Source organism: Ambystoma mexicanum, chromosome 10, assembly GCF_040938575.1.
Source record: "Ambystoma mexicanum isolate Mex_15411 chromosome 10, UKY_AmexF1_1, whole genome shotgun sequence".
Classification (NCBI taxonomy): Eukaryota; Metazoa; Chordata; class Amphibia; order Caudata; family Ambystomatidae; genus Ambystoma; species Ambystoma mexicanum.
This window is the reverse complement of record NC_090932.1, coordinates 916,964,682-916,992,633: the sequence shown is the minus strand read 5'-3', so window position 1 is coordinate 916,992,633 and position 27,952 is coordinate 916,964,682. Positions and strand designations below refer to the sequence as shown.

Below are 27,952 nucleotides of genomic sequence, written 5' to 3'. Positions count from 1 at the left end.
CTCAGCTGCTTTATCCAGCTAATGGAGTGCTCCTGGGCTGGCTGAACTGTCAAAGGGAAACACTGTTTCCCTTTGACAGTTCAGTTTAGTTCCCCAGCCGCACATGCTCACTGAGCCATGCAAGTGCTGGGGCGTTTTGCTTCGCCAGCATTGCATAGCTCATTGGAAATGCTGGCTGGGGCACTGCATGTCTGTATGTCCGAGGGGGAGCTCCTGCGCCTCCTCGCACATACGGACAGAGCAGCTGGAGCAGCACCCACACACAGGCCAATGCAGAAGGTACGTTTATGTTCATTGTTTTTATTTAAACATGTGTATGGATGCGTTATGAGTGAGTGTATGGTGATGGATGCTCATGTGAATGATAGAGTGATTGCTGTATGAATGTGCAGCGCCTTGCATATACACATAATCATGTTCATTGTGTTAGGACCAGTGGGGCCCAGGGGACAGGGATGGTATCTTTTTACCGGACATCTATCATTCAAAACCCTCTGCCTTGTCCACAAGGCTTTCTGGGGCCTCGGTCCAAAATACCTTCAGCTATTCCTCCGCAAATACCTCCCCTCTCAAGCTCTTCACTCCTCTACCTCCAACTCCCTCAGGGTCAGTCGTTTATCAATGAAACGAGCTGGGGGTAGATCTCCGTCTTCGGCTGGGGCCTCCCTCTGGAACAGCGCCCTGCCACTCTAAAACTTGAGGAGAACCATCTTTCTTCCTGCACTTATCAGACCTACCCTGTCTGCTGCCTTAAACGTAGCACTTGCAAATTGCTGGCTGCACTACCACTGTTTGTTGCCTTTATTATTTATTTATTGTTATTTATCTGTTTCTCCTCTGCTTCGCACTTTCCACTTCTCCCCCCTTCCATGCACTTTTCCCCTCACACTTGCGCGTTCTCAATGTCACTGGGCCTAGTAAGATCGCTGTTTTATTCTCCTCTGTTCCCCTCCCTTGCCTTGTCACGCTCTGAAACACTTGTGTACGAGCGCGATAGAAATAAAATATCAATGCCTGCCCCCTGGACTCCCAGCAACAATTGGAAACTGTTTGGCTATTTACCCATTTTTTGTTAAAAGTATGCTCTACAATGCAACATTTTAACCTATTATTTAAAAAAAATTCACAGGGGGAAACCCCCCGAACCTCCCCTTAATGCCCCTCCACTTAAAAAAGATTCACCAGCCGCCACTGGCCCTCAGACTGTGTTGGGAACGGGATGGGGGAACCGAGGGACTATGGTGGGAGCACAATGGGCGGGAACCATGGGATAGTGATGGGAGCAGAGTGGGGAGAGCCCTGGGTGTGTGATGGGGTGGGGAGAGACCAGCGACTGGGTAGGAGTGGGATGAGGGAGCCCAGCGACTTTGATGGGAGCAGGTGACGGCGCGCAATATATACTGTCCATTTGGCATTTCTGGGGGGTCCCGACCTGCCCAAATTTTGTTCAGGGGGGCCCTGGCCAAAAAAGTTTGAAGACCACTGCTGTAGAGAGAGAGCTAGGGGTGGGTGGGTGGGTGGCTGTAGAGAGAGAGCTAGGGGTGGGTGGGTGGGTGGCTGTAGAGAGAGAGCTAGGGGTGGGTGGGTGGGTGGCTGTAGAGAGAGAGCTAGGGGTGGGTGGGTGGGTGGCTGTAGAGAGAGAGCTAGGGCTGGGTGGGTGGCTGTAGAGAGAGAGCTAGGGGTGGGTGGGTGGGTGGCTGTAGAGAGAGAGCTAGGGGTGGGTGGGTGGCTGTAGAGAGAGAGCTAGGGGTGGGTGGGTGGCTGTAGAGAGAGAGCTAGGGGTGGGTGGGTGGGTGGCTGTAGAGAGAGAGCTAGGGGTGGGTGTAGAGAGAGAGCTAGGGGTGGGTGGGTGGGTGGCTGTAGAGAGAGAGCTAGGGGTGGGTGGGTGGCTGTAGAGAGAGAGCTAGGGGTGGGTGGGTGGCTGTAGAGAGAGAGCTAGGGGTGGGTGGGTGGGTGGCTGTAGAGAGAGAGCTAGGGGTGGGTGGGTGGGGGGCTGTAGAGAGAGAGCTAGGGGTGGGTGGGTGGGGGGCTGTAGAGAGAGAGCTAGGGGTGGGTGGGTGGGGGGCTGTAGAGAGAGAGCTAGGGGTGGGTGGGGGGCTGTAGAGAGAGCTAGGGGTGGGTGGGGGGCTGTAGAGAGAGGGCTAGGGGTGGGTGGGGGGCTGTAGAGAGAGAGCTAGGGGTGGGTGGGGGGCTGTAGAGAGAGAGCTAGGGGTGGGTGGGTGGGTGGCTGTAGAGAGAGAGCTAGGGGTGGGTGGGTGGGTGGCTGTAGAGAGAGAGCTAGGGGTGGGTGGGTGGGTGGCTGTAGAGAGAGAGCTAGGGGTGGGTGGGTGGGTGGCTGTAGAGAGACAGCTAGGGGTGGGTGGGTGGGTGGCTGTAGAGAGAGAGCTAGGGGTGGGTGGGTGGGTGGCTGTAGAGAGAGAGCTAGGGGTGGGTGGGTGGCTGTAGAGAGAGAGCTAGGGGTGGGTGGGTGGGTGGCTGTAGAGAGAGAGCTAGGGGTGGGTGGGTGGGTGGCTGTAGAGAGAGAGCTAGGGGTGGGTGGGTGGGTGGGTGGCTGTAGAGAGAGAGCTAGGGGTGGGTGGGTGGGTGGCTGTAGAGAGAGAGCTAGGGGTGGGTGGGTGGGTGGGTGGCTGTAGAGAGAGAGCTAGGGGTGGGTGGGTGGGTGGCTGTAGAGAGAGAGCTAGGGGTGGGTGGGTGGCTGTAGAGAGAGAGCTAGGGGTGGGTGGCTGTAGAGAGAGAGCTAGGGGTGGGTAGGTGGGTGGCTGTAGAGAGAGAGCTAGGGGTGGGTGGGTGGCTGTAGAGAGAGAGAGCTAGGGGTGGGTGGGTGGCTGTAGAGAGAGAGCTAGGGGTGGGTGGGTGGCTGTAGAGAGAGAGCTAGGGGTGGGTGGGTGGCTGTAGAGAGAGAGCTAGGGGTGGGTGGGTGGCTGTAGAGAGAGAGCTAGGGATGGGTGGGTGGCTGTAGAGAGAGAGCTAGGGGTGGGTGGGTGGCTGTAGAGAGAGAGCTAGGGGTGGGTGGCTGTAGGGAGAGAGCTAGATGGCTGTAGAGAGAGAGCTGTGGGTGGGTGGGTAGGTGTAGAGATAGAGAGAGAGCCATGGGTGTAGAGAGAGAGAGAGAGAGAGAGAGAGAGAGAGAGAGAGAGAGAGAGAGAGAGAGAGAGAGAGAGAGAGAGAGAGAGAGAGAGCCAGGGGGGTGGGGGGTGGGTGGATGTAGAGAGAGAGAGAGAGCCAGGGGTGGGTGGGTGTAGAGAGAGAGCCATTGGGTCTAGAGAGAGCCAGGGGTGGGTGTTTGGGTCTAGAGAGAGAGCCAGGGGTGGGTGTTTGGGTCTAGAGAGAGAGCGAGCCAGGGGTGGGTGGGTCTAGAGAGAGAGAGAGCCAGGGGTGGGTGGGTCTAGAGAGTGAGAGAGCCAGCGGTGGGTGGGTGGGTCTAGAGAGAGAGAGAGCCAGGGGTGGGTGGGTGGGTCTAGAGAGAGAGAGAGCCAGGGGTGGGTGGGTGGGTCTAGAGAGAGAGAGAGCCAGGGGTGGGTGGGTGGGTCTAGAGAGAGAGAGAGCCAGGGGTGGGTGGGTGGGTCTAGAGAGAGAGAGAGCCAGGGGTGGGTGGGTGGGTCTAGAGAGAGAGAGAGAGAGCCAGGGGTGGGTGGGTGGGTCTAGAGAGAGAGAGAGCCAGGGGTGGGTGGGTGGGTCTAGAGAGAGAGAGAGCCAGGGGTGGGTGGGTGGGTCTAGAGAGAGAGAGCCAGGGGTGGGTGGGTGGGTCTAGAGAGAGAGAGCCAGGGGTGGGTGGGTGGGTCTAGAGAGAGAGAGCCAGGGGTGGGTGGGTGGGTCGAGAGAGAGGGAGCCATTGGTCTAGAGAGAGAGCCAGGGGTGGGTGGGTGGGTCTAGAGAGAGAGAGCCAGGGGTGGGTGGGTGGGTCTAGAGAGAGAGAGCCAGGGGTGGGTGGGTGGGTCTAGAGAGAGAGAGAGAGAGAGAGAGAGAGAGAGCCAGGGGTGGGTGGGTGGGTCTAGAGAGAGAGAGAGAGAGAGAGAGAGAGAGAGCCAGGGGTGGGTGGGTGGGTCTAGAGAGAGAGAGAGAGAGAGAGAGAGAGAGAGCCAGGGGTGGGTGGGTGGGTCTAGAGAGAGAGAGAGAGAGAGAGAGAGAGCCAGGGGTGGGTGGGTGGGTCTAGAGAGAGAGAGAGAGAGCCAGGGGTGGGTGGGTGGGTCTAGAGAGAGAGAGAGAGCCAGGGGTGGGTGGGTGGGTCTAGAGAGAGAGAGAGAGCCAGGGGTGGGTGGGTGGGTCTAGAGAGAGAGAGAGAGCCAGGGGTGGGTGGGTGGGGAGAGAGAGAGAGAGAGCCAGTCTAGAGAGAGAGAGCCAGGGGTGGGTGGGTGGGTCTAGAGAGAGAGCCTGGGGTTTGTAGAGAGAGGGCCTGGGGTGAGTGGGAGTAGAGAGAGGGCCAGGGGTGGGTGGTTTTAGAGAGAGGGCCAGGGGTGGGTGGTTTTAGAGAGAGTGGGGTGGGTGGGCGTAGAGAGATTGGGGGTTGGGGGTTGGTAGAGAAAGAAAGTGAGGGGTGGTGGGTGTTGGTAGAGAGAGTAGGGGTGGGATTGGTAGGTGGGGTTAGAGAGGGTGGGGTCAGTGGACAGGGGTAGAGAGAGTGGGGCTTTGGCAGACAGTGTGGGGCTGGTAGAGAGATCAGAGTTATGGGGTAGAGAAAGCGTGGCTAGGGTGGGTGGGTAGGAGTTGAGAGAGCAGGGCTAGGGGATTGCGAGAGCAGGGCTGGGCTATTGGGGATAGACAGAGCTAGGTTGGGTGGGTGCGCTTGTAGAGAGGGGATAGGGTGGGTGCGCTTGTAGAGAGTAGGGCTGAGGTGGGTGGTGGGTAAAGAGAGGGCTAGGGTGGGTGACAAATGCCATGCCACATTTTCAATAATGTTCATGTCGGAGAGGAGGGACAGAGCGCAACTTGTGTTTCCACTGCCTTCCTTATTTCCGCCATACAAATACTTCAGCATTTGCAACTGGTATGGATTTTCATGCCGCCGCAAAGGCCGAATATCCCTATGGAGTATGCTGGCTTTATGCACCAGCATAAACCAAGCGGCCCCCCAAAGGGATCCATAGTAAACGCTGCTTACCATGCTTGTATGGTAAGCAGCATTCACATTCAAATTAAACGCTGACCGACATTCTTGGCCAAAAGGCGGCGTAAATAAGTGCATGCTGCCTTTGGCCTGCCCATTTGCACTCTGCAATGCAAATGATGAAAATTTGGCTGCAAAGACCTGACTACACCTGAGTGCAAACGGACCAGGTCCCCACCGCCCAGGGCTGTCACAAGATGTGGTGAGGCCCCCTTTTGATGTTATGCACTGGGCCAGCGGCAGCACCTTCTCAAACAGGGGACTCGAGAAATCTCCCCTTGAACTTGTGTGGAGGAAGCAAATATGGTTTATTAATACAACTGCAAATCAACTACAGCAAAGTTACATTTCTCTACTGAAGACAGGTTTTATGCCAGACTAACCTTTGTACCATAGGCATAAACATACATAGGATGGCATGACAGAATGTGGTGCCTGACGCCAGCATTAAGGAGCACCCTGCACCTGTGTGCCATTAAAACACACATCATACACAGTGAGAGATGGATGATGTACAGTGCAGGCTGGTGAATTTCTGAACTGAAGAGGCTTAAATGTTTGTGTCAATTATGCAGGATCGGCAGAGCACAGTGAGGGTGCCCATACCAAACAGGGGTTATTTGAGGGGGTGTCTCACTCCCAGGAAAATGTTTTAAACATTTGGTTACAATTATGCATTTTACAGCACTTTCTTTGTAAAATTGGGTAGAAATCCATACAGTTTGCAATTGCTTTTGTATGAAAGCACATGCAAAAACCCAATAGATGCAAGTCACCAACCATGCACAGAAACATTTTCCAATACATTTCATGCCACTGTTGCACACAAAATATGCTAGTATAAAGATATACTCATGCTGGTTGTTCCCATGTGGTCCATGCAGGCTGCACCAATATATGCCATTATTACCATGTACGCCCTCCCAGCCAGTAAACATGCCATGCCACAGAAATTATGTCCAGGCTGACTGTGCACCATAAGTGTTCTTACTGGCTCCATTGGCCTAAATTCAATGTGGGCCAATTTAGCCAGTAGTATGTTTGCTTTAACCTTGATGCACCGTCCTGTGCAACATGGGTAAAGCAAAACAAGCATTGGCAATCCTAACAGTTTGGGCTTTCATGTAGGCATGGTAAAGGCACTGCTGTATTGGTATTAACTGGCCGTTGATGGTAGCAGGTGCAAACTGGTTTGAGTACCTGAGCATCTAATAGCAGTGCCTGGCAAATGCCTAATACTTATGCACAAGCCAAAACTGTTGGCTTTGCCAATGTTTGTTTTTAACAGGACTTCAGTGAAAGACCCGTAGGGTGCAACACCATTGAGCAGATCGGACTCTAGCCCCCTCCCAAAATTTTGGGTTTTGTTGACTCGACCTGGCTGCATGGGGGGAGCCAGCCCCTGGCTAGGGAGGGCTGAAGCCCTCCCAGTTTGAGGCAGAAGGCCTCTCTCAAAGTGTCGCCAGCCCGTAGCTCTAGTTATGGAGTGGCAGCAGCATCAAACATGCAGAGTACAAAGGCCTATCCATGCAATATCAACAGACTAACTTTGATCAAGCCAAAGTCTTAACTTCGGGTCTCAGCTTTTAGATGGTCCACCTCTCCAGAGATTAGCAAAGAATTATCAAAGTAAGGAGCCCCTGAATTGGGGTGAAAGGTACGACTAGTGGCCAAAGGGAAGGTGAAATTGCTATTCAGCTTCCTAGCTGGGCTCATCGTGTTGGGAGGGAAGTGGGAGCAGGGCTGGTTGAAGATGTATCAGGGCTGGTGGGGGCCCATTTCTTTGCCATGTGTGTGGGCCACCCCAGGCCTTACAGATTGGAAAAATAGGCCAAGGCACCTGTGGAGTGATTAAATCAATAATTAAGTCAAAATAATACAGTGAGGTGGTTAAAAGATGCAGATTATCAGTAGGTGTCTGTGTCATAAGACTGCCAACATGGGAGCAGCTGCTTGGGGTCCATTTCAACTGCAAAAGCTGAAAGACCCAGATGCCATCCCTCAGTGGGGAGACCGACAGCGCAATGGGTTTATTGGCCCCACTTATTATCCGCTTTCATAACTGCCATCCAGCCCCTGCCAGGCTGACCCACAGAGATGTGGCCAGATAGAACAAGACATAGACATTAAACGGAGCCTGGGCTTAGCTGTTAAAAGGCCCTGAAATTAGCAGCATAAAACATTTCACTGTTAGCACCTGCATTCACAAACATACATTTTTAGGTAATTGAAATTGTGATGTGGGGTTAGCACATGCATGCCAGGGTAGGGATTGGAAGGGAAGTGGTTACAGGACATATCTCATTCTCATGGCAGTCTGCAGGTCCAACAGTTCAGAAATGAGGGCGAGAGTTAGCTACAGGGCTCAAGTTGAGGGTACACGCGGGAGGACGGAGTCCACCCACTTTTTTCAGAGGGTGGGCTCAGTCCCCCCAGCTAAAATGAGAAACATTGAATGCTCTCTTTGAATTTATTAATTAAAGCAGACCTCGGGGATCAAACCGAAGTCGTCAGGGTTGTAGGCGGACATTTCACCACTGCACTATATGACCTGATAAAAAATAAACATCTAAAGGTGAAATGTCCCATTTCGGTACTGCAAGTCCCAGGGAAAATATTTATATTGGTTCTTGGAGTTTAAAACATGCACACCGTTTAACGTTTTCAAAAACACCATTAGAAGAAAATATCCTGTCTTGGTTTTTGTGTGGGTGTTGATTTTTTGAAAGGCAAATGCCATTCGTCCTGTTCAATTTGTGTGTTTATGCAAAGCCAATTTAATGAAATGTGCATATTGCGTCTTGATGTGTTAATTTCTGGCGACGTCACATCCCATTGCGTTTGTTGATGAGTCCCCCGACTTTAATTTTTAGGTCTTGACCCTTAGCTGCTAGTAACATTGAAGCTTCATCAGAATAGTCTCATTGGAATGTGAAAAGATATTAGTTGTGCCCACACAAGTAAGTTTGCCCTTCGCCACAGGTTCTGAATTTAGCGTCCCTTCCAACATTTGAAATGTTAGTCCCACACCGTCACCGTCTGCTAAATTTAGGGGTGGGGGCTGGCGCACACACTCACATGCAACACTTTCAACCACGCATTCCTCCACCCGTCACACAACTCCTTGCATGCACGCATGCATAACACCAAACACAGCATTGACACAAACATAAACACCAACATACACGCACACATTCATGCACATATACATACTCATTTAATTTAAATACACATATATACTACACAAAAATACACATTTAAATTAAAATTAAAAAAAACACCTTACCTCCATTCACCCTTGAAAAGCCCCAGCACAACCACGGGGACAGGATAGCACTCACTCCAACACGTAGACATGCTGCCTGACAGGAGAGAACTCCTCTCCCATCAGTCAGCGTATTCACGCTGAGGAACGTGAACACACGGACAGGAGAGGAGTCCCCTCTCGTCATTCAGCTTGTCCATGCTGTCAGCTGAATGACGGGAGACAGCAGAGCTCACTTCTGAGCCCTGCTGTGTCCCATTATTTTGCTGTTTGTTGCAGAGCCAACCGGCTTCGAAACAAACAGCAAAATCATTTCAGTGGCAGAGAGGACACATCACAGTCCCCCGTGTGAATAATGGACACGGGAGACTGTGCTGCCTTCTATTTAGGAGAGGGGACCGCAAGGCCCCCTGCAAGCACGAGGCCCGGGGCAGTTTGCTGCTCCTACCCCTGCCCCCCCCCCCCCCCATCCCTCGTGACGGCCCTGCCACCGCCAAATTATATTTTGGAGCTCCTATGTGTTCATCAAAATATTTGGCGACTTATAGTGGCCCCTTTGATAAAATGATTGTTAAAATCTGGGATCCTCCGGATCCATGAGGAATTCCAAAAATGATAATGAGAATTCAATGAGTTTAGAGGCGATCATTGGCCTCGGGAAAAAGCAAAAAGAAATGGGTTTTTCTCTACGCAGAAGACAAAACAATAAAAAGACTCGGCCATGTGCAGCAATGACTAAAGCACATAAACTCCACTTCAGATAACAGTAGTCCATACATTATTGTTTTATAGCGGTTTACTGTTTAATAGCATGGCACCTTTTCTTACCTCTTCCTGTAAGCGATTTCGACTGGCTTCCTGTTCTCGATAATCAATTCGAAGTTTAGCCGCCAGCCGTTCCTTAATAGATATTTTCTTCTCGAATTCTGCATTATTGTCAACTTCACTCTTCAGAAACTGGATGCGCTCGTTTACCAAAATCTCCTTTTCTCGAATTTCCTGTTTTACCTGGGCTAACAACTAACAGAATAAAACAAATGTATATCTTTAGTTAATTCACAGTTCAAATTTGCAAAGCAGAGAAAAAGATGGACATTTTTGAAATGATGTACTTTAGTGGCCAGGTTTTCTTGATAGCTGTGTAGCTCTGATGCTAACTGCTGTTCGATGTGAAAATGTCCCCTGTGAAAAAGTCGCCAGGTAGGCAATTTATTTCTCTGTACCCCTAAAAGCCTTCCCCAACATATTCTAGGAGGGCATTGATTACTATTCTAACTCCAGTCCTAGAATATTTGGGGAAAGTGCTTGATTTTCGTTGGAGTGCAAATTTGGGGAAATGTGCCCCCCTGGAGACCTTTTCCCAGGAGATTTTATCACTGGATACCCTAACGGCCTAATATCTGAAGCCTGAGTGATAGCTCGGCTACATCTGACATTAGTCATTGCTCTGAAGTGGGCCATATTTATCTAAAGTGGTTCAGTCAGCTCTGTAACTTCAGGTATACCACTGCGGTTTTAGCCTTTTAACAAGGAGTATATCTAAGACATTACTGAGTGCTGTGCAGCCAGAGGGATAGTCCTGATGCCCCTGGCAGCAGTGAAACTTGTTTAACTTGAGTAGCTAGTTATGCTATTCAGTAAATGATTTTAACCCAATGGAGTTCATCTTCTACAAAAGACATTGCACAGCTATGTAACATAATGGCCAACTTTGTAATTTGAGGCCTAACTAGTGAAATGTTTAAACGGTAGGTTGGTGGAGATAGCTCTGCTGTTACAGGGAGTGGTTTAAACTGTGGAATAAAACTGCTGTTCTACACATTGCTGACATATATTTAACGTGAGGGGTTGCTCTGCTGTACACGACATTACTTGCAAATGTTCAAACTGATAGATACCTCTGCTTCCTGGCGTAAAACTAAAATCTGCACAGTCTGGGGTATAAATCCGATTTCCAACCTAGGAACCTGTAAATCGAGAGTTAGCAGTGTGGTGTCATGTGTCCCTGCACACTGTGTAAACTGAAAGCTACCTCTTCTGTCCAAAGAGTTACTTGGTAATGTGTAACCCTAAAGCTAGGTCTGCTATCGTGAATCTTCTGGGTTTAGCATAAATCTTGAATTAAGTGTAGACCTACAATGCAGTGATTCGGAAGCTTTATGCGTGGTATTCTAAACTCACTTACGATTGAATGTTAATGTTCATTGGCACCAATACATTCGTACCACCCTACTTACGGTTCATTAGCTTCTGTGTACTTTCCTAATAAATCATAGCATGTTTTACTATTCCAAGAAGGTCTCACTTAAATATCTATTTCACAGTTTGAGACAGTGCTGGAAATGGACAAAATTTACTGGGCAAAGTCTCTCCCCGCGCTTTGTGTGCGGGAATGGGGTAGCACGCAGGGGATGGGTTAAAAGGTGGAGGGGGGTTTGTCAATGGTGTGGGTGGGACTGAGGGACAGACCTAGATGTCCAATTATGTGGGTGCCTTGAATATTGGGTGCTGGTTGTTTTGCATGAAAAAAGTGCATTTTGGGGACATATGAATGACCACCAATTTATCGTACAGGTCTGTGTGCTATTTCAAATGTGCATTCCTTCTGAGCATGCAATGCACTCTGGGTATGGTGTTCATTTCATCAGTCAGAATAGTCAACATGACAGTAAAAGGTGCTGTGACGATTCACATGGTGTCGTCACTTCTTCCCAAAGGGGAACCCTTTTCCATGAGGCTAGGGAGGTGCAGCAGCTATCCAATAGTCCCGCACGGGGCGGTTTAATGTCAGAGGACCTCATCGGGACGAACTCCCCCTCTGAGGACAAGAACGATCACCTGGGGTACAGCCCATTGAATGTTGTTACTCCCTGACATTCTCTAGCCCTGCCTAATATTCATGCGCCAATATATACATATATATATTGGAGTCAGTAAAGGATGGATGCTCCCACTACGGACAAGGGCAGTGGTAAGCAGACAAAAAGAACACCAAGTTTTCTTTTTATCGCAGTCAGAAAACCAGTGAATTACAGGAGAAAACTCAGAAAGGAGAAACTTGTTCTGCCAAGAAGCCAAGGCTATCTCAGACTGGGGTGAGCCGACATTGGATACAAATTGTGAGAAAGAACGAAGCTTCTGTTCAGAAGGCATGGATAAAAACAAGAAGACGTCAGAGGTCTATTAAAAAATAGTATTTTAATACATTGAAAGGCTTGATTTTGTGGTTTTAAGTCACGTGGAGAGAAGAACTTGGACGAGCATGATGGTCACACCTACGCACAAGGGCAGAATGTGCCTTCACTCCCCTGAATTTCCCAGAGCAAAGAACATGTTCAAGGCCGAGTTCAAAAGACCTAATTGACAGTAGACCACTGAGGTGATGATGGATGGATATGTTAATTGGTGGGACACTATGCTTAAGACTAGCTCATCTGCACCTGGATGTTCCGCCTGCGTACTGCCAGCACAGGTTGAAAGAGCACTGACAGAGGTTAGAATGTAAACAATGATAGAGGACTGCATGATTAAGGGTCCTATAGTTGTATAACCAATTAGACGCTGTGCATTTAGTGACGTTTATAGTGACACAATTTAGGGAAGGGCTTTGTTGCCCTACCTGATGTTAAGAGACCTATCGCATAATTGTAAAGGAGATAACTGCCCAGCCTTTGACTTTTAGCTTAAATTGGATGAATTTCATGTACATGTTTATGCTCAGCCTTGTTAACCCTAATTGTAAAGGTTAAAGTAATTTAACCAAATACAAATTAAAAAAAACAAATATATATATTGACATTCTATGTAGCAGGATTGTTTATTTCTCCCTTGTACCTTAAGTTTCTTTATTATCTTTCAGTAATTATTCACTTCTATAATATCAAGTCTTTACCTTAAGAACAGGTGCAGTGTACAAACAACTTTTTTGTACAGTCAGATTAATACAGCAAAGGGGGGGGGGGTAGGATATGCTTAGCATTGGCCTGATATCCCTCTCTAGATGACTTTGCTGGCCATGACCACAGGCAAGTTTACTGGAAGAGAATAACCTGGTGCTAGAGTCAGCTGTTGGTTCCAGGACCCAGGAAAGCCTGCATTTAGAGCAAAGGCAAGAAGAGGGGTAGGTAGGGACTCCCACCCCCCGTAAACATGCAACGCCAGATGAGGGAAGGTAAGGCGACCCTTTCTACCAGTTAACTCTGGAGACCTGGACACTGTGTCCATAGGACTGAAAACCCGACACCCTGTGTCCTGTGGGAGAGTTGCTGTCTCAGAGAAACCATCCTGATTATTGTTAATATTTCTTGTGGAGAAGACACCAGTTTTATACTTTAGTTGACCCTATCTGTACATTGTCTCCAAATAAAATACTGAACCAACAATACTTGGTTTAGTCTACCTTTTGATGCAGATTTCCTGCATGATAATGTCTATAATTGTGAATGACTAGCATCCTTACAATAAAAATCCTGAACAAACATGCACATATGCAACTTTAATATCATAATCATAACCAGAGTATTATCAGTTCTCTCTTCCTTAATATGTGATAAATTGTAGAATGCTGACTGTTATTCTTCTTGCTGTTTGCATTGTAAAAATCATACAATTATGTTAAAAAAAAATCAAACTTCTAACCAGGGCATAGTGATCAATCTCCTCATCCCTCTTTTGCATCTGTTGGATTGTGCTTTCCCACTGCCTGATAAGCTGCTGTCTTTCTTGGTGGGCCCGCCGAAAAGTCTCTGCAGCTTTATCGAGCTCCACCTACAGAAGGAACATGACACATTATTTTTGTTCTTTTTTGCCACAAGAAGCATGTTCTATGAACAAATCTATGTTCCGTATCCATATACACACCTGCGCTGTAATCGTTTCAGTTAGTTCATTGTCCAGAAGCTTTCGTTTTTGGCTGGCTTCTGTTGTCATCTTTTCTATTTTGAGTGATAATGCCTGGAATAATGTAAGATAGCGAATATATTTATATAAATAAAGAATATTCAAGAAACAGAGAAATACATTATCTTCATAAATTGATACTTAATTAGTACACACGGTGGGTGCTGCATCAAACCCGCTTGTTTGAATCACGGCCTGAAACCCACAATCAAAGCCTGCGTTCTGAGCAAGCTCTGAGCTCAGTGCCTGCCCGGCCAGCTCCCCCACCCACACTCCCTTTCCCTCTGGTTTAGAACACACGCCTTTACGGTTGTAGCATATGCAGTAACACATAAAAAGACCACACAATCCTCCTGGATTGTATTAAGTCAGCTGCTAACCTCTAGTGCAACACACTGATCTTGCTGCTCCTTTACATGCTGTTCCTGATCCTATTTGCAGTTTCCCATAAGGCTCAGCCTGGTTAACCCTAATGTACAACCCATTTTGCCATGCATTAATGATGGAAAATGTGTATTTTCTTTGTTTATTTAAGAACAGGAAACCTATTATACAGTAAGGTTTTAAACTGATTTGCAGTTCAAGGTTATTTAAACAATTGCTGATGTTTTTTATGTCAAATGTCAGTATGCATGGGTCTTAAATGCCAAAACATTCAAAGGTTAATCTTGTTCTGCTATTGTAAACTGGTTGAGTGGCATGTTTAGGAAACTATAGCTGGACCCTGCTTCCCCCTTTCCTCTCTGTTCCTGCTCCTATTACTTGCAGCTTCTTACAAGATTCACCTTGTCACCCACAATATTCAACCCCTATTGCCATATGCTGGCTAACATGATCCTCTCATTTGGATTCACCTATTACATGTATGCAGAAAATACGCATTTTCTAGCGAGACAAAAACATTTCAATTAGACCCACCTCGCCCTTCCTGTCTCCAGTTCATAAATAATATAGGCATTTACTTTGACTCCTCCCTCTCCTTCACCCACCATATTTCTCTTACTTCCCGCGCATGTCGCTACCACCTTTTCAATATTCGTAAAGTCTGCTCCTCTCTCACCTTCCATGCCACTAAACTTTTAATCTCCTCACTCATTTTCTCTAGTCTTTTCTACTGCTCTTCTCTCCTCTTTGGACTCACCGCTTCCCATCTTGCCCCCCTCAAATCCCTCTACCACTCTGCCATTCGTGTCCACGGTCTTCTCTCTCCTCACGACTCCATCTCCTCTTCGCTCTCTCATCTTGGCTGGCTTTCCTTTCATTCCCAACTTAAATTCCACTTCCTCTAAATCTCTTTGCAATCTTGCTCCCCCATATCTCTCCTCTCTCATTTCATTCTATACTCCCTCCCGCTCTCTCCGATCTGCCGATCTCTTCCTTCTCTCTGTCCCCCCCGTCCTCATGCGCCTCCTCTCATTTTCGCTCCTTTCAGCTCCTTGCACCCCTCCACTGGAACTCCCTTCCTCTCTCTATCCGTTCCATCCCCACCTATTCATACTTTTGTGTCTCCTTGAAATCTCTTCTTCTCCACTTCCCTCCCTGACACCCCTATCCCCTCCTTTCACCTTCCTCTGTCCTCCCTTTTATCCTCCTCTTCTTACCTCTCTCTCCCTGCTCCGTTCCTCTTAAGCACCCTCTCCTCCTCTCTCATCCTCAGATAATTCCTCTTACGGTTTCCCACTTCCTTCCCCTTCTCCACCCCCTCTTTCCTCGTTTATCTTCACTGGCAAATTGTTCTACTTACTGTATTACTGGTTTGATTCATATTTTGTAATTGCTTCTACTGTTTTTTATTGTTTCCTTGTTGTTATAATGTAAATCGCTTTGGCGTAAAGCGCCATATAACACAATAAACATAAACATACATTCCTGGAAGTGCACCAAACAGCTGAAGCTAAACAAAAATGGAGAACATAATGATATGGAAAGACCCCTATAGCTGGAATGGTTGGTTATGGCAAGCCACCAAATGCACCTAACACCATCCTAGGCAACTCAGTTCAAGATCTAGAATGTATCACCGACCACAGTCTCTTCCTAGAGACACAAGCAAACTCAGTTGTCAGCTGGAGCTTCTTCAAATCCTCCCATTCTTGCTTGTAAGAGGGGATGGAAACCAGTATCATCCATGGGTGGGGGGCCTACCTGCGAGAAAACCAGTGCCAGTCCTACCCCTTAGGGGGGCGGTGGCAGTTGAGAGGGCCCAGATTCCTGCCTCCTCTTGTGCCAGTCTGTATTTGTGCAGTGTACAATTGTCCCACACCATGCCTCCGGCAACAAATGCTCACCAGTTTTTCTCTGTTTGTTGCAGGAATCCCATAAACCTCCTGACAGAAAAGCATACCAAAAATGAGACGCCCTTCACCGGAATCCTTGCTGCAGGAACAGCAGAACACTCCAACCCGCATTGAGAGGGCCCACCCAGCAGACATGTAGCCTTCCGGAGAGAGAGACAGAGAGAGAGAGAGAGAGAGAGAGAGAGAGAGACAGAGAGAGACAGAGAGAGAAAGAGAGAGAGAAAGAGAGAGAAAGAGGGAAAAAGAGAAAGAGAAAAAGAGAGAGAGAGACTGAACCATCAGCACTGACATCTGGCAGCAGGCAGCCGAGGTGTACAGCACTATCTTGTGGCAGCGTAGGCAATCTGCTGAGTGTACTTGTCACCTTAGACCACCAGGCGGCTGGGGAGCAGGTGTAAGTGGCTCTAGGTCTCCTGGCCTAAACCCTGCCCACCTGGTGCCTTCCTGGGTGCCGCTCTTTTTCACCACTTAACAAGCCCCGCCCACCTGGTGCCTTCCTGGTTGCTGCTCTTTTTCACCACTTAGAAAGCCCGGCCCACCTGGTGCCTTCCTGCTTGCCGCTCTTTTCCCTACCTAAGGAGCCCTCCAGCCTCTTTTCCTTTGCAGCTGGGGAGCAGGTGTACGTGGATCTAGGTCACCTGGCCTAAGCCCCGCCCACCTGTTGCCTTCCTGGTTGCCGCTCTTTTCCCTAATTAAGGAGCCCTCCAGCCTCTTTTCCTTTGCAGCTGGGGAGCAGGTGTAAGTGGATCTGGGTCACCTGGCCTAAGCACCACCTACCTTCTTAGCCCTGCCTCTTCCTTCCTGCTCTTAACTCTTAGATCAAGGGCGCCTCTCGCCCGGGCTTCCGAAGTGAAGGGCAGTCAAAGAAGAGGGCAATTCCTGTATGGACCTGTTCGGACCAGGGTCCGACCCCCTGCAAGGACATCAGGTGAGCATTTTATCAACACGTATTTACACCCTCTGTCCCCACAGGCCATCCCCACCCTCTCTGGTCCCCCCGTGTTGTTCCCTTGTGCCCCCCCGCACACAGGAGTCTGTCCGGATACATTCTGGTTTCACCATCACCGTCTTGTGGCCAATGCTGGATTTAACTTTTATGGATTTCATTGATTCACGTTGCATCACCCTTTCTCAACTCTCATGCTGGACTTCCTTTGCATCTTGTACTCATGGTGGCCCTGAATCATGCTGTTCCCATATTCATCTTGTATCCTGGCTTGCAACCTTATGTGTTACTACTGATTTCTGCAATTGTATTCACTCTCCCCTCTTGCTTCTCCACTCTTTTTGACTGCTTACTCTCTGTTCTCTCCTCCCCTCCCCTCTCCTCTCCCTTTTCCTATCTCCTCCCTCCTCCCCTTACTTCTTCTATGCACTTATTCTATCAGAATTGTCCCTGGACCTAGTATGATAGCAACCTCATCGGTCGCTCCCCCATCCCCTTACTATCCCCCCCTCCATCCAGCACTATCTGAAACGTTGTCAGGCCTAGTATGATAGTCGCTTGTTTTGTTCCTCCCCTCCCTTTCTGCACCCCTGTCCCTCACCTTTTATTTTTCTCCGCCTCTACCAGAAATGTCATCAGGCCTAGTATGGTAGTCGCCTTTCTGTTTACATTTCCTTCACACTCTCCCCCTCCCCTGCTTATCTATGCCTTAGCTCTTGCACTATCTGAAATGTCATCAGGCCGAGTATGATAGTTAATTTCACATCATTACTGATCATGGCCTGTAAGAATGTTGTTGTATTTTCCCTTGTTTCCTCCCTTGCCTTGAAGCGCTTTGAAACACGTGTATAGGCGCTATATAAATAAACTATCATATCATATCAGGGACTTTGAAAGGGAACGCTGACCCTTCCAAATCAGTACTTACCTACAGGGCCTACAGACCAAAGCTCCATAACACAAACACAGACATTTGCCCTCCTGGACCGCCGTAGCAATTCCACAGCACATCAGTGTGGAGAAAGTGGGTGGGGCTTAGCCCCTAATCTGTAACATTTCCAGTTTCTGGTATGTATTGATATGGGAAGACAGGGTCTGATTAGCTAGGGCATAGACCAAATCCAAGAAGGGGGAGGAGGATAAAAGGACATGTCAGAAAGAAGGCATTATGGGTTGTTTGAGTAAGGTCAGAGGAGGTAGACCAAGAGACCAGCAGGACGAAGGAACAAGAAGAGTATTTTGGAGGCAGATTCGGGCAAAGTGAGGTATTGGATATTGAGTGCAAGTGGTACTGCAGTGTGAGTGTGGCAAGTGTGTTTAGAATAAATAGGGTAAGGAGTGACTGAAGTGTATGGTACTGGTTGAAAGGAGAGGGTCTGAGTAGCAGGTGGGTGGAGCAGTAGAGTGGAAAGGGAAGTAGTAGTGGGAGGAGGAAGTAGTTCAGTCATAGAGAGAGTAGTAGTGGCAGGAGGAAGTAGTGGGGTGGGGGTAGTGGAGTGAAGGCGGAAGTAGTTGGAGGAGAGAGTAGTGGAGTGGATGATGGAGCAGTGGTAGAAGGAGTAGTAAACTGGAGGAAGGAGTAGAAGAGTAGTGAAGGGAGGAGCAACATTCAAATTTTGAGGCAAGGTCGAACAGGAGTGCAAGAAATCAGAGGGACAGAAGATCGGGGGAGATGTGAGAAAGGAGTGGTAGAGAGAAGTTAGAGTAGGAAAGAGAGAGGTGAGCGTGAGCATATTAGGATGGGGATTGAATCCAACCAGGTGTCTGAAAGGCACAATAGCTCACATCAGAACTGCAGAACACTGATAACTGGATACAGTAAGGAAAGCTAGCAAGTCCCAGAGGGAGTCTAGTTAGAAAAGGCAAGCAGCCTTTAGGTCCTCATTCAAAGCATAAGTCAGAGTTTAGACAGTCAGGCTTAACATTTGTTATCTACTAACACGGGAACAGGGATGCATGAGCAGGTTAGGGTGGCGGATTGTTTCAAGACAGAGAAAGGAACGGCCATAGGGCCCACTGAAGAATCAATAAAACCACTTGAACCATCTCTGGGTGTTAGAGTGATTCTTATGCCATCTGTGATAGCTATGAGTATTAAATCAATGTTACATATTTTACCGAGGTACCATAAAGACATTTTGCTGCATAGGAGAGTTATAATGGCATACAAGTGCATTCACTTCACCAATGTGGCAAGATAAAGTCTGTGCTTTCATTACAAAACTAGCAAATTAACAGATGATTCTGATGGAAGGATACCAGAAGAAGGGACTCATTTAGAATTTGGAGGCAGCTGAAAAACTGGTGGTAACGAAATTACCTACAGTTGTTAAATCCTCTGGATGTTGAGTATCACAGCATTATGTAGGTAATACCTTCAGCATATGCATCACAGTTTTACATCCAAAGGTAAATCCTCCATTTTTTGTTCTAATAAAGACTGATGAGACTTCAGAATGGGGATTAACCACAATTCATAATCAGGTGAAAATTGCAAAATTACCAGTGGTGGTAACTCCAAATCCGTTTGGAGGAATTAGCACTGCTTATACATGTAAACTCGGAATGAGGCCAAAGCTTTGTGCAGCTACATCAGGTGTGTACAAAGGATGGTTCCAAATACATAGTATTTCCCTGTAGTTGAATCCCCATAAAGCCTAAGAGATGCCCCAGAATTTCAAGCCTGTATCTACTAACTCTCTATTGATAGGAAGTTGGATCGATTCACAAATAAATAGCTTGACAGTGTTTTCCCCTACCCCATTAGCCACCACTTCAAAGCAACACTTTTTAAAATTTGAATATGTTTATTACATTTTTTTTTAAACAAACCATAACAAACCACAACATGATATACATTATCATATTACAGTATCTAGTCCAATATCCCCTCCTGAAACTACCCCACTCACCCCCCCCCCCCAACTCAGCCTGTGGATAGTGCCCTTAAGATGTATTATTTACATTACACTGCCTCTACCTCGTCCACTGTAGCCTGTATAGTGTCCTCCCCTTCCTCATGTGTAAAGTCACAGTTAGAGCGATCCACCACTGGATGTCCATTAGCACTTCTAGCTTTTGTTCTCCCAATGCCTTTTCCCACACACCAGTTTCCCCAGTTCCCAATTTTTCCAAATTTCCCCAACCATCTGGTGACACTTGGTCCCTTTGTGTCTTTCCACCCCATTGCTATGCTGCATTTGGCCAGTATGTACATCAGATCCTTAATCTTGTTCAAAGGTTTGTCCTTCGCACTTCTCTTCTATCGGCCCAGTATGCAAGCCTCTGGGGATTGAACATCTAGGTCGATACATCCTTGAGCCGCTTCATGTGCCATCCCCCTCCAGAACACCTGCACAACTGGGCATCCCCAGAACATGTGTATTAAGACCCACCTCTTCTATCATATATCGAGGACATTCTGGTTTGTTTGCTCCCTTGAATTTTGCAATAACAGCTGGCGTGAGATATGCTCTCTGCGTGATGTTAATTTATATTAGTTGCAATCTGGCAATTCTAGAGACCTTCTTGTGGTCTGTTATGTCCTTCCATTCCCCATCTTCAAACGTTTTGCCCAATTCCCTTTCCCATCTCTCACTGCACTTCAATTCTTCTCTCAAACTACATTCTATCACTATCTCATATATCCTTGAAAAGGCGTGGTCCCCCTCTGCTACAGTAAGCAATGTCTCTATTTCTTCACTCCCTATGGTCTCCTCAGTACTGTTTGGCCATCTGCCTTTCAACATTCTTGTCACTGTATTGTGCAGCAGAAACTGACCGCTGTGTATACCTGTGACCTCTTGCAGCTCGGCAAACTTCATTAACCCTTTTTAATTTCTCAGGTCTCCAACCGCAGCTATTCCACATAATTCCCATTGTACTCACACCATTCCCCTACTGCCCGGCATACCTTCCATTATTGCTGCTATGGGGGTCTGTGGAGAGAGTGGGTCTTCCAAGCCCCTGACTTTTCAAGTCCTTTTCCAGATCTGGATGCCCAGTACCACCAGGTAGGGGTTCCCATTTTGTTCTCTGGCGGGAATCCAAATTAGGTCTCTGAGGTATCTCTTATTAATAACTGGCTGCAACAGTGCAGTTTCTGCCGTGGGATCGACTGGCATCCAATACACTACATATTGTAGCTGGCACGCCAGATAGCACAACTCGAAATTTGGTATCTTCAACGCCCCCCATGTTCGTAGGGCCTTCCCAATACACTCAACGCAACTCTGTGTCTCCCCTCTTGTCAAAGGAAGCCTCTACAAAACATTTCTAAGTTTCGGAAAAACTGTTGTGGGATATTGTATGGGACATTTCTTAAACAATTCATACGTTTTAGCACTGCCACTCTTTCCATCATAGACGGAGGCAACTTGCTCCAAAACTCCATCGAGTACACCAACCCATTTTTAGCTTGTACCGTATTACATTCATGTTCTCGTTTGGGATCGTGATGTACGCTAACCCCCAAGTACCTGAAGGAGGTCGTGCACCATGGCAGGGGATGTACTGGCAGGTGCGCCCCTGCCACCTTCGCCTTCTTGGCCTGTGGGAACAAGCATAACTTGCTCTTGTTTCTTCTGATCCCCGTCAACGCACCAAAATTGTCTAACACCTCCAGTACATATGGCAAATTTATCTCTGGATTACACAGGTACTGTAATATATCAACAGCATACATGGACACTATATGCTTCACCCCATCTACTTCGATACCAGCATCACTATATTCCTGCCTCAATTAAGCAGCTACGTGTTCCACCACTATAATATATAGCATGGGGGATAAGGGGCAACCTTGCCTCGTACCTCTATACAATTGCTATTTTTAAGAGTACGTGCTCCCCGTGCTAACCCTGGCCATTGGTTTGGAATATATAAGCTGTACCCATTTCATATACTGTGATCCAATACCCATCTTTACCATTGTGGCATACAACCAGTTCCAGTAAATGGAATCAAACACTTTGGTTGCATCCAATGAAGCAACCGCACACTGTGCTGCGCTGTCCTTTAGGTTATAGATCACATGATGCAGACTTCTTGGGTTCTCTGCAATATTCCTCCCTGGTACATACCCAATCTGGTCTGGATTGATTATCAGTATTACTCTACGGAGCCTATTAGCCAAGATTGCTGTAAGAATCTTGCTGTCTTAGTTCAGCAGGGACAGTGGTCTGTAGGATCCAAAGTCAGTTTCCTCCTTATTCGGCTTAAGTAGCGGGATTATCAGTGCCTCCCTCATGCTGTCCAGGAGGATGTTCTCTTCGTACGCCTCATTATACACCCTGGCAAGAGGTGGTGACAGCGCGTCTGCATAGGCCTATAAAAATTCCCCTGTCAGTCCATCCGTGCCTGGGGCTTTCCTAAAGTGCAACGCTCTGATAGGAGCTACCACCTACTCTGGAGTTATAGGCGCCTCCAGTGCATCAGACTGCTGTGCATCCAGGCATGGCAGGGTGATAAGCTCTAGGGCATTCTGTAGGTCTCCTTCCTCATCTATCTAGGATCTGCTTAGAACGCCTTACAATACTCTGAAAAGACTTAATTTATGCCAGCCTGCATATTTATTTCCCTTTGGTCCGAGTCACGGATGGAGCACACCGGGGATCTCGTGTCCTTTCGCTTATACAGCCAGGCTAACATTCTACCGGGTTTGTCGCCCTGTACGTGACTCCTTTCTAGGTATCTTGCATGATTACATTTCCCCAACTTGTCCCACTGCACTAAGCATGCTTGCTTCAATCTGATTACATCTTCTACATGTTCTTTGTCTATATTTGCCTCCCTCTCCACTATTAGCAATTTTCCCTCAATGTTTTTCAGGTCACTTGTACTCCCCCTGACTCTGCTATCATTTCACCCCTGATGACCACCTAATATGCTCCCCAGACTGTGCCTAACTTTTGTACGCTTCCCTCGTTAATTGCAATGAAGTCCATAGTCTTTTTTCAAATGTGCTCATCGAATGCTCTGTCCAATAATGATTCGCTCCTCAACCTCCATGTGGGTATGAGTGGTCTAGGGGTGAATACCCGCCATTTTGCCATGAGTGGGGAATGGTCTGACAGGATCTGGGCAAGATATTCCCCCTCTGTAAATTCAGTCACATGTTCTTCCCATGCAAACAGGTAATCTATTCTTGTGTAGACTTTATGCGGGGCAGAGTAATGAGAATACACCCGACATCTCCATGTTGCACTCTCCATAGATCTCTCAACTGAAAGCATTTCAAAAGCGTGTTTAATACTTTGGCTGTGGTAGACGGCCGTTTGGGTTTGGTATCACATCTATCCATGATGGGATCAAATGTGCAATTAAAATACCCCCCCCCCCCCCCATATCAATATTACGTCCCTGTAAGGTCCGAGCCTAGCATACAATATTCTAAAAAGAAAATACAAAAAACTGTGGCTTCGTGGTTTGGTGCATAGGTGTTAACAATGCATATTTATCGATTCTCTATCATCCCATGTATCATGGCCATCCTACATTCATCCTCAGCCTTCGTTGCCAGTACTTTAAGCAGTATTGCTGGGTCTACCCAAATGAGGACCCCTCTTGCATATGAAGAATAAGTGGAGCCCACCATAACTCCTCCCCACACACCAGCCAGGCTCTTTTGTTTTTGTGCATCTAAATGTGTCTCTCGCAACAACGCTATACCCACTTTATTACGCTTTATATACATATGCACTCTTGAGTTTGACATAATTGTTAAGCCCCCTGACATTCCATGTCATAATTTTAATTGTCCCAGCCATTGCATTTTCATATCCAGGGTATTAATGGTGTCGTCAGTCCGATACCAGCCGTAGTGGAGGTATGCAGTGTTCTTTATACGTATGCTAGGCCACCCTTCCCTCCTCCTCCCCCCTGAACCCCCTTAACAAACTCCAAACCAAACTCAAACTTGACCAGCTGTGCAAAGCAAACTAGGACTTCCCTGTTTCCACTCCATTTGACCCAGGCAGTAGCCTAATCTCCTGGTGCCAAACGGGTAGGCACTGTTTAGTAACCCTAAAGCGCGTAGCGTTCCCTTTACCGGGTTTCTTCTGTAGGCATACTGAACTGCTCCTGCTGTTACTTTACATATGATACCGCTTCCATACTTCTTGTAAGTAATATTCTCAATATATTCTAAACATAGCCAACTCCTGTCAAGCTTATCTGTACATTTTCCATTTAACTATGGAGAAATGCACAGCCTCTGTAGTTCTTATTTACGTTTGTTGGCTCTGCTCTGTAGTCTCTGGAATCTGAGCACAGTTCATCCAATCTTGTGCCTCCATCGGTGTCTAAAAGAATAGTACTTTACCATTGTGGAGTAACCTTCAACTTCGCCGGGTATACCAACATGTATTTGAGGCCCGCCTTCCTGAGCCTTGCTTTCACGGTGATGTAATGGGCTTGTCTCTTTTGCAACTGGAAGGTGTAGTCTGGATATACTGAGATCTTCGACCAGGCTCTTTGTATTACTCCTCCAGCCCTGGAGAGGGCAAGGATTTTCCCCCGGTCTTTATAGTTGAGAATTTTGGCTATCAAGGGTCTGGGTGGGGCCCCAGGTGGTGGTCTTTTGATGAGGGAACGGTGCGCTCATTCTATCGTAAATCCCTGTGTAAGTTTGCCTGCTCCCATCTCCTGTACCAACACATTTTCAATATATGTATTGGGGTCAGACCCCCTCCGCTCCTTCGGACAACCCTACAATCCTTATATTGTTCCGTCGTGCTTGCCCTTCTGCATCTTCCACTCTATCTTCCAGCAACATACCTTTCTGCAAGAGGATATCGATGTCCTTCGCTGTCTGCACTCTAAATGTTGTATTTTCCTCGACTTGTTCTTCCAATTTCCCAGTACGTTCAGCTATAGCTAGTACATCTTGCTGTAAGAGTCCCACATCAATGCCCACTGCGTCAATCTGGACTTCTAGTGTCTCTTGTAATGATGCTATGGCCTCCAGAATCTGTTGGTTCCCCGAAATTGCTGTATCTGCCAAGGGAGATGCCTGTTCTTTTACTTTACCTCCACTGTCTCCCTCCTGCCGGAGTGCTTGTCCTTTTGTGAAGGACTCCATCATGGTCTGCTTGTTCCTTGCTTTATTTCCTTTGGTTGCCATTATGCGCCGTCCCCTTTAGTACCAATAAGGCTCCAGGCGTTTAGCTCTTCAACGAGGATCCCCTTCCTCTGTAGTCCTTTTTTGGTCTGTACTGTTGTTCCAGCTATTTCGGTCTTCTTTTGCCTTTATTTGTGCGTGTGTCACCTTCACAGAGGCCAAATCAACCTTTTTCTTAGGCTACGGTTATATATGCGATGGCACTTGTGTCCCCACCTGGGCTATGTTGTAGGTGACTTTCTCCTGTGACCTTGCGTCCCCTGCATCACGTTATTGCTGGAAGCCTTTCTTGGTTTGCTTATGCGGGGCAATATTGCTCTGTGCTGGTTGGGCCCACTCTTTCACCAATGCCATCAATTAACAGGCCTTTTGGCGTGTCTCTATTTTGGTCTTCTTTATTCAGGGGCCTTCACTTATACCTTGTTGGAGCGCTGCCCCTGTATGACACTTGGTGGCTGAGGCTAGAGCATGTGAAAGTCATGTTGAAGTCATGTTTTTCCAGCGGAGGAGGGCATTACGTGCCTCTGGAGGGTGTTGTCCCCTCTTTTTCCCTTTGTTTGGCACTCAAGTATCACAGGAGCCCTTGAAAAGTGATTTCCCTTCTGTTGTACTTTTTTGTGTATTGTGCTTGCTTATCCCAGCGTTGCCATGTCTCGTCTACCTCTGACGTTGCGGCATGTACAGATAGTCCCTTTGTCCTCGCCTCTCTCAAAGCTTCAGTGTTTCAGGGCCATCACGGACACATCATTTGTGTTCCGCTTTTCTTGCAGTTCTTTTTGGCCGGCAATGTAGCCCACGGGCATGTACTATCAGCTTGTATCCCGCCCCAAAATACGTCCAGATATGCAAGAAGAGTTCGCTCCTCTGTGGGGTGTTGTTCCTTCTGGCGGGCTTTATGCAGAACTGTTGCCGCTCTTTGGTGCAACACCCTGCCTGCTATTACCGTTGCATGTTCTTGTAACAAGCCCAGTGGTGTTTACTCACCGAGGTCTTCGGCACGTGATGGCCCTTGCAACCATCCAGCATGTGTGCCGTTCTTTGTGGGTGTCTCGCCGTCGAGACTGGAGCCTCACAGTCTGGGCAGGTTATTTATTTCGTGATGTGAGGGCCTTCTAGGGAGGAAGGGAGTTCATCCCTTCGGGAAGTGGTATCCTCACCGGCGCGCCCTTTAAAGCAGCGGGGCAACCCTGCGCAGGAGTTCTAGGGGCAGCAGGAGGGAGCCCTCATAGTTTATTTATATTCACAGCGAGGTTGGTGCAAGGCCCTCCAACGCTCCGACTCCTTACCGCCTATTCAATGTCCGTAGTCTCTCCCTTCGGCAGCTTATCTCCTGTCTCGCCGTCCGCAGCTTCCATAGCTTCATGCTGGGGAAGGTCTTTCGTCAGAGCTGTGCACCGGCTTGTTGTACATATTGACCATGATGGCCCGCCTGCGAACCGTCTCCGGCCGCCGTCCAGAGGTGTGAATGATCTTGCCGGGCTCCTTTGTCTTCCCACCTTGCTTTCAGCTGCCGTTTCTTGTTGGCTACTGTAGAACGTCTGCCGCGCCTCAGCTACGCTGCTCTTCCAGCCATCAGTCGTCCCTTGCACAGTGGCTTTATGGTTGCCCAGTTCCCCCTCCACCGGATGTTGCTCCATTCTCTATGTCTCCCACCCATCTGATGCACCCGCTGATCTTGGCCGCTCCGCTTCCACTTGCATTGATGCCTTCCTGACTGGTCAGCTCCGCAGTCTTTCGCATTGCGCCGCCATCATTTTCCCTTCGTCACACATGGCTCTTCTCCGACACAGCCGTTCTCCTTCTATGAGAACTTCCAGGGCTCCACCTGCGGCCATAAGCCTCTTCAATGTTTCCAGCAGCCGCTTTCTTATTTTGAGATGTTTTGCAATTATCCAGCCAACGCATGGAGCTAATCGATGTGCGGATCAACACGAGCCCCCAGTGACCACGCCTGCCTCACATGGCAGCTAGCCACGCCCCCAACTTCAAGGCAATACTTATGGCCCAGTTATGACTTGGGCGGTATTACCTTTGGTAACACCGCCCTCTGGTAATACCGCAAAATTAATTTACTGTTAGGGAGAATTCTCAGAAATGTGCTAATCCCTCTCTACCTTAGAGACCCCCAGCAACTTTGCTGGATTTGAGGACTTTTAATTTAGAGTGAGACCCTTTTTTCCCACTCGCTCATGTATTTTTCTGTGATTTGAACTCTGCATTTTCTTTGGTTGTGGAGTCTGACAAACTCCATAGGCATCATCTTTTCACATTATGACACACAGTGACAGTGCAGTGACACAGGGAAGTCTTTCAGATTTCCCACAGTTTTAAATACCTTCTCTTGGATAAACTACTGTTTCCAAGAGCAGTGAAGTGAAATTGACTTTACTTACATTGTAACTTTCTAGACCCAGCACACACTATCTTACAATAGGGTGCTGGAGGGGTTACTTAGTAGCCCCTTTGTCTAGCTTCTCATGTAAAATGTTATGTTACCCTTTCTACAATTAATGGCTGGTGGCAGTGATTTACTTTTTACTACCATTGTGTGTTGTTACTGCATGCTGCAATTGTAGCCTTGGTAAAGCACCCATGGGTGCCCATTTTGTCAAAAATGGCCCGGTCTTCTTTTTTGCCATTTCTTGTTGGAAAGCTTCTTCTTGAGATTTATGCTGCGCGCCAAATTAGGTTTGGTCCCTTTGTTCGTTTTGCCTTTGGCGGGATTCACGAGTGAAGCCTGCCTCTGGCTCCAGTATGTCTGGCAGGGGCAGGAAGTGAGGGAGGTGCCCGAAACTCCTTGAGCTTAATCCCCCCGATTACAGGAATGCACCCAAAGGTGATTGGCCGGCTGGCTGTCCACCAAGGGAAGCCACCCAGCTGTGTGATTAACAGCTAGGCTGGAATGAATGGGAGAAATTTGCATAAAGGTGAAGCCCTGCTGCTGTGCTGAAGATCCGAATTCGCCTCGACTAGAGAAGCCCTGCAAGAACGACTTCTCCCCTTGAGTTGGTGGGACCAATCAACTCCAAAGTGAACTTGTCTGCACATCCTCTCGGAGCTGGCTGTACTTCCTCGCTGCTGCAGGAACCGAAGTGCCAGGGAGAGGAACACACGGTTGAAGTGTCCTCCAGACTCCTAGCAAGCAGGACTGACCAACCTGGGCCACCTCAACAGAGTGCTGGACCCCAGATGCGAGTAAAGTCCAGAGTGGTATCCGTGAGACCGCAGTGGTGCCATTTGCTGACAAGCGAGGAGCTGAAACCGCAAAGTGCCACTGACCCCACAGCAGAGGCACGGGAACAATAGGATCTGCAGAGCCACA

The 27,952-nt window shown here is 48.0% G+C and overlaps 1 protein-coding gene across 1 annotated transcript in view; it reads right to left on the bottom strand.

The window, feature by feature from the left end:
• CCDC39 (coiled-coil domain 39 molecular ruler complex subunit) overlaps nt 1-27,952 on the bottom strand; it is a 933,141-nt gene that overhangs the window by 639,529 nt on the left and 265,660 nt on the right. Inside the window, exons 5-7 of the mRNA XM_069618669.1 lie at nt 13,230-13,322; nt 13,008-13,136; nt 9,198-9,389 (exon numbers count right to left, since the gene is read on the bottom strand). Coding sequence (XP_069474770.1) covers nt 9,198-9,389; nt 13,008-13,136; nt 13,230-13,322 — 414 coding nt within the window. The remainder of the gene's footprint in view (nt 1-9,197; nt 9,390-13,007; nt 13,137-13,229; nt 13,323-27,952) is intronic.